The 17,054-nt window shown below is 37.0% G+C and overlaps 3 protein-coding genes across 4 annotated transcripts in view; all 3 read right to left on the bottom strand.

Moving 5' to 3' along the window:
* Positions 1-1,573, bottom strand: part of slc35e1 (solute carrier family 35 member E1) — a 10,423-nt gene extending 8,850 nt beyond the window's left edge. The window contains exon 1 of the mRNA XM_062424722.1: positions 1,221-1,573. Within this exon, the coding sequence (XP_062280706.1) occupies positions 1,221-1,548 (328 nt within the window). The 5' untranslated portion in view covers positions 1,549-1,573. The remainder of the gene's footprint in view (positions 1-1,220) is intronic.
* Positions 1,574-3,206: 1,633 nt separating this feature from the next.
* LOC133984839 (mediator of RNA polymerase II transcription subunit 26-like) lies at positions 3,207-9,941 on the bottom strand. Of its 2 annotated transcripts, none has more exons than XM_062424320.1 (3): positions 9,616-9,941; positions 6,553-6,630; positions 3,207-6,452 (listed from the first exon to the last, which is right to left on the bottom strand). In XM_062424320.1, exons 1-3 carry the CDS (start codon positions 9,685-9,687, stop codon positions 4,866-4,868), a joined length of 1,737 nt encoding a protein of 578 aa, XP_062280304.1. In that variant the 5' UTR covers positions 9,688-9,941; the 3' UTR covers positions 3,207-4,865. The 2 variants fall into 2 exon arrangements, with proteins under 2 accessions (XP_062280304.1, XP_062280305.1); XM_062424321.1 differs by having other exon boundaries at positions 6,553-6,627.
* Positions 9,942-11,840: 1,899 nt separating this feature from the next.
* On the bottom strand, positions 11,841-15,101 carry smim7 (small integral membrane protein 7). Its single transcript, XM_062424190.1, has 5 exons — positions 15,027-15,101; positions 14,781-14,822; positions 13,281-13,333; positions 13,104-13,194; positions 11,841-12,604 (listed from the first exon to the last, which is right to left on the bottom strand). The coding sequence occupies exons 1-5, from the start codon at positions 15,050-15,052 to the stop codon at positions 12,589-12,591; spliced, it is 228 nt and encodes a 75-aa protein (XP_062280174.1). The 5' UTR covers positions 15,053-15,101; the 3' UTR covers positions 11,841-12,588.
* Positions 15,102-17,054: the final 1,953 nt, after the last annotated feature.

The following is a 17,054-nucleotide window of genomic DNA, read 5'->3' as shown; positions in this document are numbered from 1 at the left end:
TCTCAGAGAAGTGTGGGATGAGCCCGAAAGAGTTTATAACTAATTAAGGAAATCTCCATAACAAGATCAAAGTTAAAAAAAGCTCAGTGCATTAAAGGATAAGTTCACAATTTTTCCAGGTCTGTCTTAAAACATCAGTCAGTTACCCACATGAGCACTGAAACAGGCTTTCCTCGCTGTCATCATTCCTTATAAATATTAATTCAAATCATAGGGAAAGAAAGTAGCATTACCATTTATCTTTTCTTTTTTTCTTCAGATAGAAACAAATGAAAGAATAACTAGAGGATACTTAAAGTTCATCATAATATAATTTACTATGATGTCTTTCTAAAGTTTGATCTGCATGTCCATAATAAATGAAAAACAACATGAAACATAATTTTTTAACATCTGTAGGAATAAAACATTAAAAAAGGACAGGTTCAAAATCGTTCAACTTCTGTTCAAACTACAGTCAGGTGTGTATATGAACACTGAAAGCAGTTCTCCTCGCTGTAATTGTACCTCCTGTTCATACGGACCATTAGAAGATCCATTTGTGATACACTTACAGTTAAAGTGATGGGGAACGAAAATGCAAAATGATTGAAATATGTTGACATGAAGCTTATGTGAGGCTTCAGCAGTCTGAGTTTGTCATATCAAGTGAACATCAGCCACATGTTCAGTCCTTTTAGCATCAAGTTCCCCCTCTGTGTTCCCCTGTTGGGCTGCGGTGTAAGAAGTGTAACAAAAAGAGGAACTCTGGTACTAATGGGATCTTCTAATGGTCAGTATGAAAAGGAGGCTTGATTAAAGCAAGAATAAACCTAATTCAGGGTTCATTTGGGCAGCTGATGATTGTTTTAAGACAGCCTTTAAAAAAAAAAAAGTGAACACGTCCTTTAGCAGGTTCAGGATTGGACCCTCCCCCCTGACGTACAACATGTTAATTAAGTTGGCTTGCTAGCTAACCGCAGCCGCTTACTTCTTCTTTACATGAAGTCCAAAAAAAGCGATTTAATTTAAAGTTAGCAGCCACATGCTAAGTTGATTAGCTTCATGAAAGCCTGCCTGTTCTCCACCTACAGCTAACTATTATCTGAGGCCCTTGTGCTGGTTAAACCTCAGTGTTAGCCGAGCCATGCTAACATCAGCTGATACACACCGACACATCGTCACGTTTACCGGCCGCTCCAGGTGCCCGGTAACATCAACATGACGCCAGCCGTACTCACCGGTGTGCGCGTACGACACGGGCACTTTCCATATGCTGAAGTGAGCCGACACCGATGCAAAGTACTTCCCGAAAGCTAGAGGCAGGATGTACCATCGGTAGTACCTGCTCGGCAGCTCTGTTTTGGGGACTCCCCATGCCCGCAGCAGCGGCGGGAGGAAGACGACGATGGAGACGATGTGGAACAGAGAGACGGTGACCGGGTACGGGAAGCCATTCAGGATGATTTTGTTAACGACGTTTCCCCCCGAGCTGACCGTGTACCAGAACACGCACAGTGTAGCTATCCGGAACCCTTCCTTAACCTGGGTCCGCTCCACCGCAGCCATCTTCCAGCGCGGAGTGACGAGTCACCGGCGGAGCTGCTGCACCGGAGAGACTGCCGTTAAGCAGCGGCAGTGCAGCACACAACTTCCGGCCTTCAAAATAAGACAGCCTACCTGCGATTAATGATAATAGTTATAAACTCTACTACTACTACTACTATTAATATACTAATAATATAATTAATTCCTAATGTTTATAATTATATTATACATATTTTTAAGAAAAATAATTGGCCTTGTTTGCATATACATTATTATTACTACTATTAGTCTTATAATAATAATGATACTAATAATGTTGTTAATAATAATAATAATATTGTTGTTGTTAATAATAATAATAATATTGTTGTTGTAATAATATTATTATTATTAGTCTTATAATGAAAATAATAATAATGGTAATAATAATGTTGTTTTTGTTATTAATAATAATAATAAATAATAATATTGTTGTTGTTGTTATTAATAAGAATAATATATTATCACCATTTTGCCTTACAATATAAAAGTGAAACAAAACAAAAAGCATACAAAAGAAAAATATAATGAATTAATTAATAATTACATTTTATACATACATAAGGTATAGTTCATTAGTTCGGCATTTTGTCATACATAAACATATTTTCTCCAGATAGTGTTTAAAGTAAAACTGAAGCACCAACTGTTACCCAATTATTAAAAAAAAAATGTAAGCTCCCTCTCCTTGGAAAAGCAGACATCATACTGTTAAAGGCCATTTACACACATTCCAAATAATACTGGAACTCTGCGTCTAGAAAAGCTTTCATTCCTGGAGTTGGGATACATTAATGGGAATTAAGTTTTGTAGTTGATCATTTTCTGCACTTGTTTACTTCCACTTTTCTTACTTTAAAAATTACAACAAAAAAACTCTCAGACACTTAAACTTGTTCCTGTTCAGCTACTTGCGAATCTGTAACACATCCTTTCAGTCTTACTTCGCTTTGAAGTTACTTTGGATAAAAACATCTGCCAAATGACGAAATGTGAAAGTATTGTAAAATGCAATCAATTGCATATCAATTGATTGCATTTTACAATTACTTTCACATTTAACCCTAACCCAATCAATTGATATGTCCTTTCAGCTATAATTACATTTACAGAGGAGAAATGCATTGAGTAGTGCATCCAGAATGATGTAATTCTCTCATTAGCATAAGAAGGTAGTTTTATTCATGTAGAGACAGCAGATTCATTTGTGAGTTAGATTAATGTGCAAAATTGCAAAGTGTCATTTGGGCTTCAACTAACTATTACTTTAATTATTAATTAATCTGTTCATTATTTTCTCAATGAATCAATTCATTGTTTGGTCAGAAAATGGTGAAACATGTCGACCGAGTCCCGACCAACAGTCCACAAGCCAAAGATATTAAGTGTACTATCACAGAAGACTTGAGAAACCAGAAAATATCAAGTTGGGAAGGTAAAATCTGAGAATATGGACATTCTTTTTCCTTCATACACACTAAAAGAAGACAAAGATTCATAATTCCTGCAGTTTTTTTATTAACACATATCAACATGTCCACTTAAAAGGACTAAGTAGCAAATATGTTCTCTTCTGCATTCAACTGAACACAAAAGGCTAATTTCTGTACATTCACTAAGGCTCTGTCTTTAGGGAAAACACAGGTTTCCGTAAGGCAAACAATATCTAAAGGAATGATATTAAGTACTTTATCCAGCATGTCAATTTATATTTCAGTTCTTCCTGACGGTACAAAGATGCAACCTAGTAGCATAGTCTGCTTTGCCATCTTAAATTTATATTTTACAACCTAAATACACAGTAAAAAGAAAAGGCAAGTATAAAATAAAACCAGTTCACATTATCAAAATGTGTAATTTTGGAGAGTTGTCCTGTGTAAGGTAGGTTGGTGTATCAGCAGGGAAAGTTTGGAATGTCGCCACTGCATATCTGATTGATTCTGAACAGAGAAAAAACGATTTAGTGTAGTTAGAACATGTATGTGACTCTTAAAAAGAATGTGTAAATGTGAATAAATATACATGACAGCCACCCTTCTCGTAGCCCTACACAAGCTTCTCTATCACTCACCTCAAACTGCAGTCACATCCGTCAGTTTCATGTCACTTCACTTAACAGAAATGAAACCTCACAACACAAGAAAAAAAAATCTACCGTTTTAAAACGGATTTGTCTTTTATTATTTCTGCTAAAAGTCACATGTGAGGCAGTCGTGCAATATTGGAACAGCGGCTCTAAAAGAGGGAGTGACAGATAGGTTCATGTCTGTTTTAAAGCAATTCTCACATGCCTGAAACCGTTTTTATAGTGTACATACTGGCAGTGACAAGACACCTTCCTAACATGCTTCCAATGAAGAGACCAGTGAAGTGAGTGTGCTAAGTTAGACCTTTTAGTACAAAATGTGTTTCAATCCCTCCACCACACCTCAGCAGCAAAACACCATTCACAAAGACACAAACGGGGGAATTTAGGAAATCAGCTGAACATGCAAGCTACTAATGTATTTCTGCACTGAATGAGAACTGTGCATTCTGTTGCTCATCTCTTCTCTGTAATTGTGAATAGGAGGATTTCTTGGCGGCCAGTATGGACAGAAGGAACAATTACAGCTACATCTAGACATGTGAGTATTGTATTAAGATACACTTGGGGGAAAAAATGAACCTACCCTTTGATAGAATTGTTTGTCAATGGAAATAGTGATGAGGATAGCTGCTTAATTTCAGCTTCTTCTATGACCTTTTTCTGGATTTCAGCATGTTGATACACAACCTCATTGTGATTATGTATCTTACTACTCTATTTAAAGATGATGCAGGTTAACAGAGTCATACATTTTGATTGAAATTTCATCTTAATGTGGGAACAGTCAATTAAGTCACATTCCCACGAGGCATGTGCTTATTGATAAGCAATTTAACATAAGATTAAACATGTGGCTGTGCAGTATGGTGTGATTTTCTCTCCCATACAAAAGGATGGCAGGTGTTGGAGCTGGTCTTTTGTCTGCCTGGAAAACTCAATTGTTAACTTACTGAGCATCAATAACTTATCTGGCAGATAAATGCATAGCCTTTCTCCTTCACACTGTCCTCACACAAGGTTCAAAAACTCTGAAAACACTGATTTTGGCCTCTGCCCTCCACACATACCAACGCATTAATTCCATTTTCAACAACAGTGCAAAACAGTAGTTCACACTCTGATGAAGTGTCTTCATACACTCAGAGCTGCTCCGCTGCACGCTGAAGGGAACTTACACCTTCCTATTCAGACACTAGACTAGACCTCAGTTTCAATCCAGACAGACATACGGCAATATGTTCAACCTGCTCTCGTCTCCATGTGGGTCTAAGGAGATGCACTGTGTCCAGTCGTACCAATTACCCTTCGTGTCATGGCAACCATTAACCCCAGACCAGTGCTGTGTGTGTAATCTGTCCAGGTCTTCCTTGTTGACCTCTCTTTCAACCCCCGGTAAAACCCTGGCTGGCAGCTCTAATGCCAGTACGACTTTATTCTTGTCTTCTTTACTTCGGTGTTCATCTTTTTTCATGTACTCTGTCATGAAAAAGTGTGCACCGGGAGTGTTGGCCCCTGATGATGTCAGCACGTTGCTTTGCTGGCTAAGGTACGACTGGATGATCTCGCTCCTCGACAGCTCTTTCCAGTCGGTCTGCTGGAAGGGACTGGGAGGAATCTGAATCTGCGGATTCTGCTTCGGCTGTTCTGACAACTGAGGTTCAGGTCTGTGGTCCACCCTGACCTCCTCCTCCTGGGAAGACTCCTTATGGAAGGAGGATTTGATCTGCCCTGTTACAGGGTTAAATGTCAATCTCCTGTCTTTTAACCTGACAGGTTTAGTACCGTCATCTACAGTCTGTCTGTCTAAATTTACCACATAGTCCTTAGGCCTGTATTTCTGTCTTTTCCTTTTCTCTGTACTGTTAAACACACCATCATCTTCCAAACTGACCCCATCACTGCAGGAGGAGGCATTTGAGTTGCTAAGAGGCGCATTAGGAGGCCTGCTTTGAGAGTCCAAATCTGTAGACCACGAACTGTCAGTGTGCAAACCCTGAACACAAACATTTAAAGGCTGAGAAGAAGGCCCCAGCCCGGAGGTGTCCACAGACCCGGGCCTCACAGTGGAACTAGAAATACTCTGTGCTTGTGGTGCATTTTGTTTGACAACAGCTTCCTGCTTTGGAGTTTGAGGACTGTGCATGGAACCTCGAGGGCTTCTGGGTCGACACTGCCCCCCAGAGGCAGCTTGCTCCGGTCTGGCTTGCTGCTGCAGAACTGATGTTTTTATCAATGAAGAAGTGCTAGATGGCTTGCTGTTTCCCGGGGCACTTGGATGAGGTTTTACAGCGTTGACAGGGATTTTATTCAGTCTGTCATTGTCCACAGGCTCAGAAATCTCCTTTTCTAAAGGCTGATGTGCACGACTATCTGTAAAAATGTCAGAGCTGCCGCCAATTCCATTGGTTGGCAGCTGTTTGGAATTCTGTATTTTATCATTAAGAGTTGTTTTGGTTATCTTGGCTGGTAAGAGCTGTCCCTCCTTCTGGTCGCCCTTACGTTTCCTGTTGCTCTGCTTCTCCACCTTAGGGGAGTAACAGTTGTTGAAGTCATTTCTGTTCTTCAACTCTGGACCTGTTTTACCTGATGGTGTCATGGCAGCTGGAGCAGAGATGCAGGAATGAGCACCACCGTTGGAAGACCATGATGCACCGGTGTGTCCTCTGGACAACACCTCACTCTTCCCCGGCTCAATTAACTTCTGCCAGTTTCGCAGGAGCTTCTTGGCCCTTTTTGCAAGGTCCTCATTCTTGGTTTTCTTCCGGACATCGTTGATGAGTTTGCCAAGACGGGTTTCCTGTAAGAAGATAAGATGGGTGTGTTTTAACCTCTCCAAAGCAGGACTCAACTGCATTTTTATTTTGTTCATTTTGTATTTTATACATACTGTAACTTACCTCCAGTGCCTCTTTGGTGATAGGATATTTCTCTAAATAAGAGATCACCTCCATAACCATCACCATGTTGCATATCTGCTGAAAAGACACAGATTTATACATCATAATCCAGAGACGTCACAGTGCTGTCAGTCCAGTTGCTTGTATGTAGATGTTGTGCGCTTATTAGCCCCATTACATTCAGACTTGCAAATCCCATTTTTCAGATGAAGAGGGGCAAACAAAAAAGGTCAAGACATAATTTGAATAGACTTTCAAATGAGCACCTGCACACAAGGAAACTGCGTATTCATACTGGTTTCAGTTACAATATGACAAACTGAGAGTGCATGCAAATGTGATATTTTATCTCACAAGAACACCAAGTGAGATCTTCAAGTAAGACATGAAATAAATGCTGTCCCAAGCTGAGCATTAACTTTAATATGGGCCTGTAAACACTTCTTATCTGACTGTGGTTGTGTGAGATGACAATACATACTGCGAAATGATATGAAACTTGTCAACAGCACTGGTTGTATTGGACCATTGCAGGCAACATAATGCAGACTGTTTTATGGCCACAATGTGGACTTTTTCGGTAAGGTTACTCATAACAAGGAAATAAGGCATGCTGAGTCAGTGGCTTCTTTTAAATCTAAGCCCAAAACACACTTTATTCAGACTTCCCTTGTTTTGCAGATCTTAGTATTTTTATTTCTTGTCAGACTGGCGATTTTACATTGTTCCTTTCGGTTGTTTATTCTATAATTGTTGTGTGTTTATATCTGCGATTTTATGTGAAGCACTTTGTCATTTTGTAAAGTGCTACAGCTACATAAATAAAGATATTATTAATGATTTGTCACTGGATTAGCCCAAAACTGAAATATCTGTGTCATTACTTTATTTATCTAACTGCTTTAAAATTGACTTTCTAAGAACTTTATGATATCGTGATGTGTATCAGTTGTATGTAATTAATTAAAAGATTCATTGTAATGCCTGCTAGGAGTTAGAAGATATCTAGAAGAAACACATCAGCTTGGCAAATTGTGAGCTTAAAACTTTGAACACAATAGCATATAATATAATGCAAATTTCATTTTGTACTATTCTCAAAGTTACTATGACAAATGTAATGCAAGTTAACAAAGCTTATCAGATTGTTACAGCAGTTTTCAGTCGATGGAAATACTCACAGTACAGCCAAATTGCCCAGCATCCCGCAGAAGTTTGACTTTATATTATCAAATCTTTGGGGACACTACCAAATTTGGTTGTAATGTAATTATTGTCATTCATTGAAAACTGCAGTAATGATGCAAGCAAATCTCACCAGCTTTGTTAACTCAAGTTATGTTGTTTTATATCTCTGAGAAGACTAAACTCTCACTGATGAACATGTCTGTCACCTAAAGTCCATCTCCACTCAAAAAAAAAATGTTTTCTTATTCTTGTTTTCTACGACTAAATGTTTGAGCTTCACTTTGCAGAATGAACGTGCAGAGTTTGACACTAAAGGGCTGTTTTCACATTCATCTGCTGACAGTTCGAGCAGGAGTTTTGAAATTACAAATATCTTTGAAGACAGTTATGGTCCAATATTCACCAGTGTGATGTGGAAACTACCCAAACACTGAGAGTGGACTTCACAATGAAGAGTGAGACATCTTGTATCCAGCTGTTAAACTTCTGAAATGAAACATAATTGCATTTTCACAGATTTTGGATTTTTAATGAGGGAGAGTTGATGTCATTTTAAGGTTTTCTAACTGGAAATGTAATAGTTTTCTATAGAAAGAGCATATAAGACTGAAATTATTATCAAATTTAGATTATCTTTTACTTATCCATACAACATGTCTGGAGAGGATCTTTAAGTCCCACTTTTCTCCAGACTTCCACTTTGTAGCTGTCAGCTCAGTGTCGCTCGTCTCCAGTCCTGAATCACTGTGTTCAGTGGACATAAATAACTCGCCATCAGTGGCCTCTAGCAGCCTGCTCGCTGGGCTAACGTGTTAGTCAGTGGTTGGTTATTATCAGTTTGTGTTTTGTTGTGTATTACTGTGTATGTATCTATGTGTATTTATGAATGTGTGTATGTATGTATGGACTGTGAGTTGCAAGATACCTGAATTTCCCCAATGAGATTAATAAAGTATCAATCTATCTGTCAATATCACACTGTAAAAAATATTTCATTACAAGTAACAAATCCTGCATTTAAAATACTGAAGTAAAAGTACTAATTACTGCTTACAGCCAGATTTCCTGCAAAATTAGTAATTTTGCTAGGGTACTTTATAACCAGCTATGTAAATTTAGCTGGTTATACTTATATACTTTTGCTTAAGTACAATGGTAAATGCAGGATTTTTACCTGTAATGAAGTATTATAGTACTTTCAGTGAGTATAGCTGGTAATACTTCCATACTGTAAATTAAGTAGTATTTTAAATGCTGGATTTAGGTGGTCATACTTCTATACTTTCACTTAAGTATGATTTTAGATGCATGATTTTTACTTATAGCGAAGTACTATAACACATTTTATCTGGATTACACTTCTATACTTGTATTTGAGTATGATTTTAATTGCAGGATATTTGCATATAACGAAATACTTTAAGTACATTTAGGTGGTAATACTTATATACTTTTACTCAAGTATGATTTTAGATGCAGGATTTTACTTATAATGAAGTACTTTAAGTACATTTAGCTAATAATGCAAATATAATTTTGCTTAAGTATGATTTTAGATGCAGGATTTTTACTTGTCATGAAGTATATTTACACTGTGCTACTGAAGTAATGTATCAGAGTAGTACTTCTTTCCCACACTGCAGGTCACATATCTGATGGGTCACCACATACTCCGTAACACAACAGTGTCTGGAATCAGTGACTCTCGCCAACTAGTGATATTAGCGAGCAAACAACATTTAGCTTAGTAACACTGCCTGCCATTACTCTGTCAGCCCTCCGTGCAGACCTGCAGCCGGCTCGGCCTCATTGTCTAACCCCCCTCTTCTTCGCTTCTCTCTTTTTGGGGAAACTAGCTTCTCTCTTTTCACTCACATTGCTCTGGCCGTCGATGGCCTGCAGCAGCTGGTCTCTCATCACCTGCGGAGTGGCTGTGGCCGCTGTCATCGCCTGGCGGTGTGTCTCGGCTCAGGACGGACTCGGACAGCAGAAAGCCTCCCGGAGGGAGAGACGGCGGTGAGAAACCTGCCGACACTCACAGGCCCGACGGGAGCTGCTCTGCGGGAGCGAGCATCATGTCTCCTGATGCTTTATTTTTTAATTTTTGTGTTTTTCTGCCCGCCGCCGTCACGTATTATTTGACAATTCAGGCGACGAGAAACAACAGAAAACCCCCTCTCTCCTGGAAGCGACCACCCCTCCTAGGCTGGTAGCCTCCTCCTCCTCCCTCCTCCTCTTCATCGGGCTTTTTGTCGTGAAAGGCATGATGGGAGAGTGTTACGTAGGCAAGCGTCAACATCACCACGCTGTGTCCTTCCTGTCGCCTCCTGTGCTGTATTGTTACATGCAAGATATATAAATAAGACAATAGTATGGACTGCATAGCAAAGTTTATATGTATTTTTTATAAAAGAAAGGGTTTACATTTTTCCCTTTTCTTTCTGTTGGCTTTCTTAAAACAACAATCAGGTGCCCAAATGAACATTGAAGCTCCAGTTTATATACAGAGCATTAGAAGATCCCTTCATAATGCATTTACAATGATAGATATGGTGACCATCCACAGCCTTCTTTCTGTGCAAAAATGTATTTAAACATTTATCTTAAGCTAATATGAAGCATCAGCTGTCCAAATGAGTTAAAACAAATCTTTCAATGTTAGTCTTTTTAGTGTCGTCCCTTTGTTTTGTTACTATACTTCCATCACTGCTCAGTAGGAAATACAAAGAAGGATGTTGATAAAAAAAAAAAAAAGAACATGTGGTAAATGTGGCAGATATCCACTTGATATGACTTACTCAAACTGCTGAATCCTCATGTAAGCTTCAGATCAACTTCAGATAAATGCAATTTTGCACAAATGACTGTGTGAATACACTGTGGGGTTTGTCCCCCATCACTCACATTGTAAGTGCATTTACACAGGGATCTTCTAATGGTCAGTATGAACAGGAGGAATGATTACAGCGAGGATAATTTTATTTCAGTATTGATATAGACCTGACTGTTGTTTGAACAGAAAGATTTTGAACCTGTCCTTTTAATGTTTTATTTCTTTATTCCTCCTTTATTTTTTTCCTGCCATCCAAATGAGTTAAATCAATTAGATATCTTTCAGTGTTACAGTCTTTTTAGTGCTAAACTTTTTGTTATCATACTTCCACCACAGCTCAACGTCCAAGAAAACACAAACAGGGAATTTGATGCTACAAAGACTGTAAATATGGCAGATATCCACTTGATATGACTAACTCAGGCTGTTGAAGCCTCATATAAACTTCAGATCAAATTTTAAATGCATTTTGGCATAAAATGACTGTGTGGATACACCCATCAATTACGCTGAAAGTGCATCTGAAGGAGATCTCTTAAGATGGTAAATGGAGTGTACTTATATAGCCCTTTTCTATTCTTTTCGATCACTCAAAGCGCTTTTACACTACAAGTCACATTCACCCGTTCATACACATTCATACACTGATGACAGGGGCTACCACACAGGGTGCCAACCTGTTCATCCGGAGGGAGCCAACCATTCACACACATTCTTCCACTGTTGGCGCTGCCATTGGGAGCAATTCCGGGTTAAGTGTCTTCGATATGTGGACTGGAGGAGCCGGGAATCAAACCGCCAATCTTCCAATTTAAGAGCTTTAATAGCCAGTATGAACAGGAGGAATGATTACAGCAAAGAAAACCTCAATCAGTGGTTATATGGACACCTGACTGTTTTAAGACATTCCATTTTGAGGTTCAAAAACAATATGTGAGATGTTATTTGAAATCCAAGCTAAGTCCGTTTTTTGGGGGGATTTTTGGACATGCAGATCAAAACTTGAAAGGCATCACAGTAAAAGGTATTACACAAAACCTTCAATTGCATTCAAAAATATTTAAATAGTTTTCTATATAAACCCATGAACATGATGCAGCAACACAGCTGTATGTATCCTATACAAGGTTAAGATAGTGTTGTTAGTATACTAATTAGCTGACTAGAAGAGTCAAATATTTTAATATCTTCTGCAAAAAGCAGTAAGTCACAAACTTTATAATTTAGTATGTAGTGGAACTGGGACACAGGAGACACAGGATAAGAAAAATGTATTTTTATTGAATGTTAAGAATAAGGACACATTTACACAATAGTGCATATACATTTACTTACAGCACGTGCCCCAGAATAAAGAAAAATGGCTTTTGTTTTATCTGAAAGGCTGCATTTAAATACTCTTTACTGACACACGAGAGCATAACAGCTAATGAGTAAATTTAGAGATGTTTGATCCATTTAACCAACTTAAATCCAGCTGAACTCTGATGACCGTGCAGGTAAAAAAAGAGTAAAAAGATGTTTCAGCCTGTCACAAAACTAACAGCAAGATTTTGATAAATTAGAGGGTTTACCACCAACTTTGATTACTGTAGCAGTATGAGAGGTTTTAGGACAGAGCAGGACTGTTAAATGATGACAGACGGGCAACATTTACCATCCTGTTAGTGACGACCATCATTTTCAACCCTGCTATTTCTTTAATTACCAAATTAACATGGTAGATGTTCTGAAACATGAGGGCAGTGACAGCACAAGTGATGGCATAATTATAACCAAAAAACAAAAAGATAAAACATAAAAACTTCAAAGTGTTGATCTTACAAACATGTAAGACAAAATAAATACAGCGGTTCATGAATTCCTGTACAGCCAGAAGAAGGTGGGAAAGAAAACGGAGCACGATTACAGTTAAAGGGGCCAAAATAACAGCAAAGTCCTATCGAGGAGAAGTAAAGAGAATCCATCTTGATAAGTAACCTTTCCAGTGGGAGTCCAGTCACAGCCAACTTCGATCATGAGCCAAATAATCTGCAAGGATTGGAGATATTTAGCCAGTTAGACAAGCAACAAGTTCACCTCCTATATCTGGGAGTTTGCATAAGGTATGAAATCACCAAGTGGAGTAGAGTTAAATTGTCCACACAGTCATTTTGTACAAAAATACATTTAAAGTTTATCTGAAGCTTATATGAGGCTTCAGCAGTTTGAGTTCATATATCAAGTGGATATCTGCCACATTTACAGCCTGTAAAGTTAAAAGATATCTGCTCAATTTGACTAATTTGGCCAACTGAAGCTTCACATTAGCTTCGTTAAACTTAAAAGCATTTTTGCACAGAAGCAGGACTGTGGATTTGTTCCACCATCAATTACACTGAAAGTACATTAAGAAGGGGTTATCCAATGGCCAGTATGAACAGGAGGAGTGATTACAGCAAGAAAAAACTACTTCAATGTTCATTTGGGAAGCTGATTGTTGACTTAAAAAACTGTGAACCTGTCATTTATCTCACAGAGTGTTACTCACAGTATCATGCAGAACATGATGAAGATGTTCCACAGCGCGATGAAGATCCGAAAGTATCGCAGGCTGAGCAGAAACTCTCTGATGTTGTCACCTAAAAGACATAACTCTGATAAGGATCACAGACACCTGGAACACTTCTTCTTTTATTTCTTATTTTTCAGTCTCTCTATCACACACCTGTTGTTGGCCCCCTGGACTCATCTCCAAATCCCTGGGACTCCTTTCTTTTCCTGCAAAATATCCACAGTTAACCTCTAACCTGTTGTTCAAATGACATCCATGTTGGGTTATTTTTTGGAAGGTCAATAGTGGCCCAGTGTTTGAGTTTTCTCACATCAGATTCTTTTTGGACAATGTGTCATCTAATATATCTGATTTGGTTATTCTCATCATAATGATGGGCAGACGCCATATTCATACATCAAAGTGGAAAGACCCCAACCACTAGTTTACTTTGTTTAGGATTGATTTGTAAATTATTTAAAATCATCTAAATGTGTAACAAAAACAAAAAACAAATAATGTTCTTCTTTTCAGCTGCTCCACAAAGCGGAACAAAAACATTTGCACAAGCTGCTTTCAGCCGTTACGCTCTGTGCTCCTCAACAGCCTTCAAGAGGATCTGAAAGAATATTTTTATTTTTAAACATAAACTAAAAATCCATCTGTTTAATCTGACTTTTATGTAGTGTTTTACAATTTTATGAACATTTTACTGCTTTATTAACCTTTTTTTGGTAGTATTTCATGTTTTGATCATTCTTTCATTGCTTCTTTTATTTATCTTTTACTTTCTTAACTACCTTTTTTTTCTGTTGTCTTATTCAAATAAATGTCTTAATCTTTAAACAATTTTTTAAAAGTTCATTAGTCTCTAAATCCATTGTTAACATCCTATAGCATGTTTTAGTCACTTGTAAAGCACTCTGAATTGCATTTGATTTTTTTTAAAGGTGCTATATGTAAAGAAAATTAAGCTTGATTGATTGATTGATTGATTGATTGATTGATTGATTGATTGATTGATTGATTGATTAAGGCCATGTCTCAGTATGTATCATTTTAAACGAGAGAAAATGGCTGTTCTGGATTATGATAACAATTTGGCTTATTAACTATCAATTCATAAAATGATGGCAGTATTGTGTCCATTTTATATTATACAGTGTATATTTGTCTTGTCTGTCTTAGATTTTAAAGTGCTCACACGCCGGTGTTATGTAATGTATAGTGCTTGTATATGTTATAACCCCAACTTGAAATACATATACAGTCAATGGCCACTTCATTAAGTACATCTGTGCATTGTAATTCAGTCCAATACGACAGCTCTTCCATTTATTTTAATTTTACTACAAAATATTAAGAACACCATTCAATGTAATGCACCCTAGTACACCACCATCACCCACTACGACCTCAATAATAGACATAAAGTAGAATTATCGCCTTTCTGACAATGTCAACAAAAATTGAAACTGTATAAGATTCATAACTTTCAAATTTATGGAAGAGCTTTTGTATTGGATTGAATCAGATTGCACAGGTATATCTAATGAAGTGGCCACTGTGTGTGTGTTAAACTGTTGCTAATTTTTTTTTTTTTTTTAACTCCTACTGATCGATACGTTTATAGCTTTGATGATTCATTATTGAGACTGTAACGTGAATACTCACAGCTTGAAATTCAGCACAGCTCCCGCATTCACCAGTAAGGTCCTGAAGAGACACAAACATGTTGTTGACAGGTGAAACTTTTACTGGTTATTTACCTGGTGAGCTGGCGTTAGCATCGAGCTAGTTAGCTTCATAGTCCGCTGTCTAAACCACGACATGGTGCTCAATAACACACACAGAAAACGTCTCAGTTAAAATAAAAATGTGCCCACGAGTGTAATATGTCAATAAAATCAGACAAATTACCCGAATATCAACAGATCTCCGATCATCTTGTCCACATCACATCACAGAAAACACCTCACTTCCGTGTTCGCAAACGCAACCAGGATGTGACCAATAGGAATCGAGCAACCGGAGGCGCGTCAGAGAAAGGTTTTCATAGCCCCGAGTTTGGCTTGTCAGGCTGCTCACCTTCATCTTTTATAACACAACCTTAGTCTTCATCTTTGATAACACATTCATAGTCTTTTTCTTCCTATAACACATCCATAGTCTTCATCTTTGATAACACATTCATAGTCTTCATCTTTTATAATGCATCAATAGTCTTCATCTTTGATAACACATCCATAGTATTCATCTTTTATAATGCATCCATAGTCGTCATCTTTTGTAACACATTCATAGTCTTCATCTTTTATAACACATTCATAGTCTTCATCTTTTGTAACACATTCATAGTCTTTATCTTTTGTAACACATTCATAGTCTTCATCTTTTATAACTCATTCATAGTCTTCATCTTTTATAACACATTCATAATCTTCATCTTTTATAACACATTCATAGTCTTCATCTTTTATAATGCATCCATAGTCTTCATCTTCTTATAACACATCCATAGTCTTCATCTTTTATAACACATTCATAGTCTTCATCTTTTATAACACATTCATAGTCTTCATCTTTGATGACACATCCATAGTCTTTATCTTTTATAACACATTCATAGTCTTCATCTTTTATAACACATTCATAGTCTTCATCTTTGATGACACATCCATAGTCTTCATCTTTTATAACACATTCATAGTCTTCATCTTCTTATAACACATCCATAGTATTCATCTTTTTAAAACACATCCATAGTCTTCATCTTTTATTACACATTCATAGTCTTCATCTTCTTATAACACATCCATAGTAATCATCTTTTATAACACATTCATAGTCTTCATCTTCTTATAACACATCCATAGTATTCATCTTTTTAAAACACATCCATAGTCTTCATCTTTTATTACACATTCATAGTCTTCATCTTCTTATAACACATCCATAGTAATCATCTTTTTATAAAACATCCATAGTCTTCATCTTTTATAACCTATAACACATTCATAGTCTTCATCTTTTATCACACATTCATAGTCTTCATCTTCTTATAACACATCCATAGTATTCATCTTTTATAACATATTCATAGTCTTCATCTTTTATAACACATTCATAGTCTTCATCTTCATATAACACATTCATAGTCTTCATCTTAATATAACACATTCATAGTCTTCATCTTCATATAACACCTTCATAGTCTTCATCTTCATATAACACATCCATAGTATTCATCTTTTTATAACACATCCATAGTCTTCATCATCTTATAATGTATCTATAGTCTTCATTGAGCAAACTGTTATGATGTTTTCTAATAAATGTATTTATGTACTATTTATGTACTTATTCTTAGATAAAAGGTCGGTTGAGGGGAAGGTCTGAAGCCAGAGCAGTGACACAAAGTTGAAACTGAAAACCACTGTCACTGAAAAAACACTAAAACAGAATGACAATTGTCATCAAAAACAACATCAGAATTTAAACAAATACTGTATAGGCCTATCATAAGGGAATACGATAAGATATTAAGCGTGTGGTCAAGAATGAAAAAGCTTTTACATTCATTTTATTAAAAGCTTGATTTATTTATTTATTTATTTATTTTAATTTCAGGGCCCATACAACTTTTTTCAAGTGTCAGTTTTGTTTAATTCATTTATGTTTCGTTCTCAATGCCAAAACCTAAAGTCACTGTTCTGGTCCCTCAAAGGAGATGGATATATTTTTAAACTTTTTCTTTTACAATAAATGTTCATTTTCTTGTAGGAATGTTGATCATGCATTCCTCAAAAAAAGTAAATTTACAAAAACTAGAAGCAGATTCTTAATAACAGCAAGGCAACATTGACAGTATAAAAAAAGTACATGCATACATACAAATGAAATAATAAGTACATGTATGTATTAAAAATATATACACTTAATGCAAAA

The sequence above is a fragment of the Scomber scombrus genome, chromosome 8 (assembly GCF_963691925.1).
Source record: "Scomber scombrus chromosome 8, fScoSco1.1, whole genome shotgun sequence".
Classification (NCBI taxonomy): domain Eukaryota; kingdom Metazoa; phylum Chordata; class Actinopteri; order Scombriformes; family Scombridae; genus Scomber; species Scomber scombrus.
This window is presented reverse-complemented; position numbering and strand designations above follow the sequence as displayed.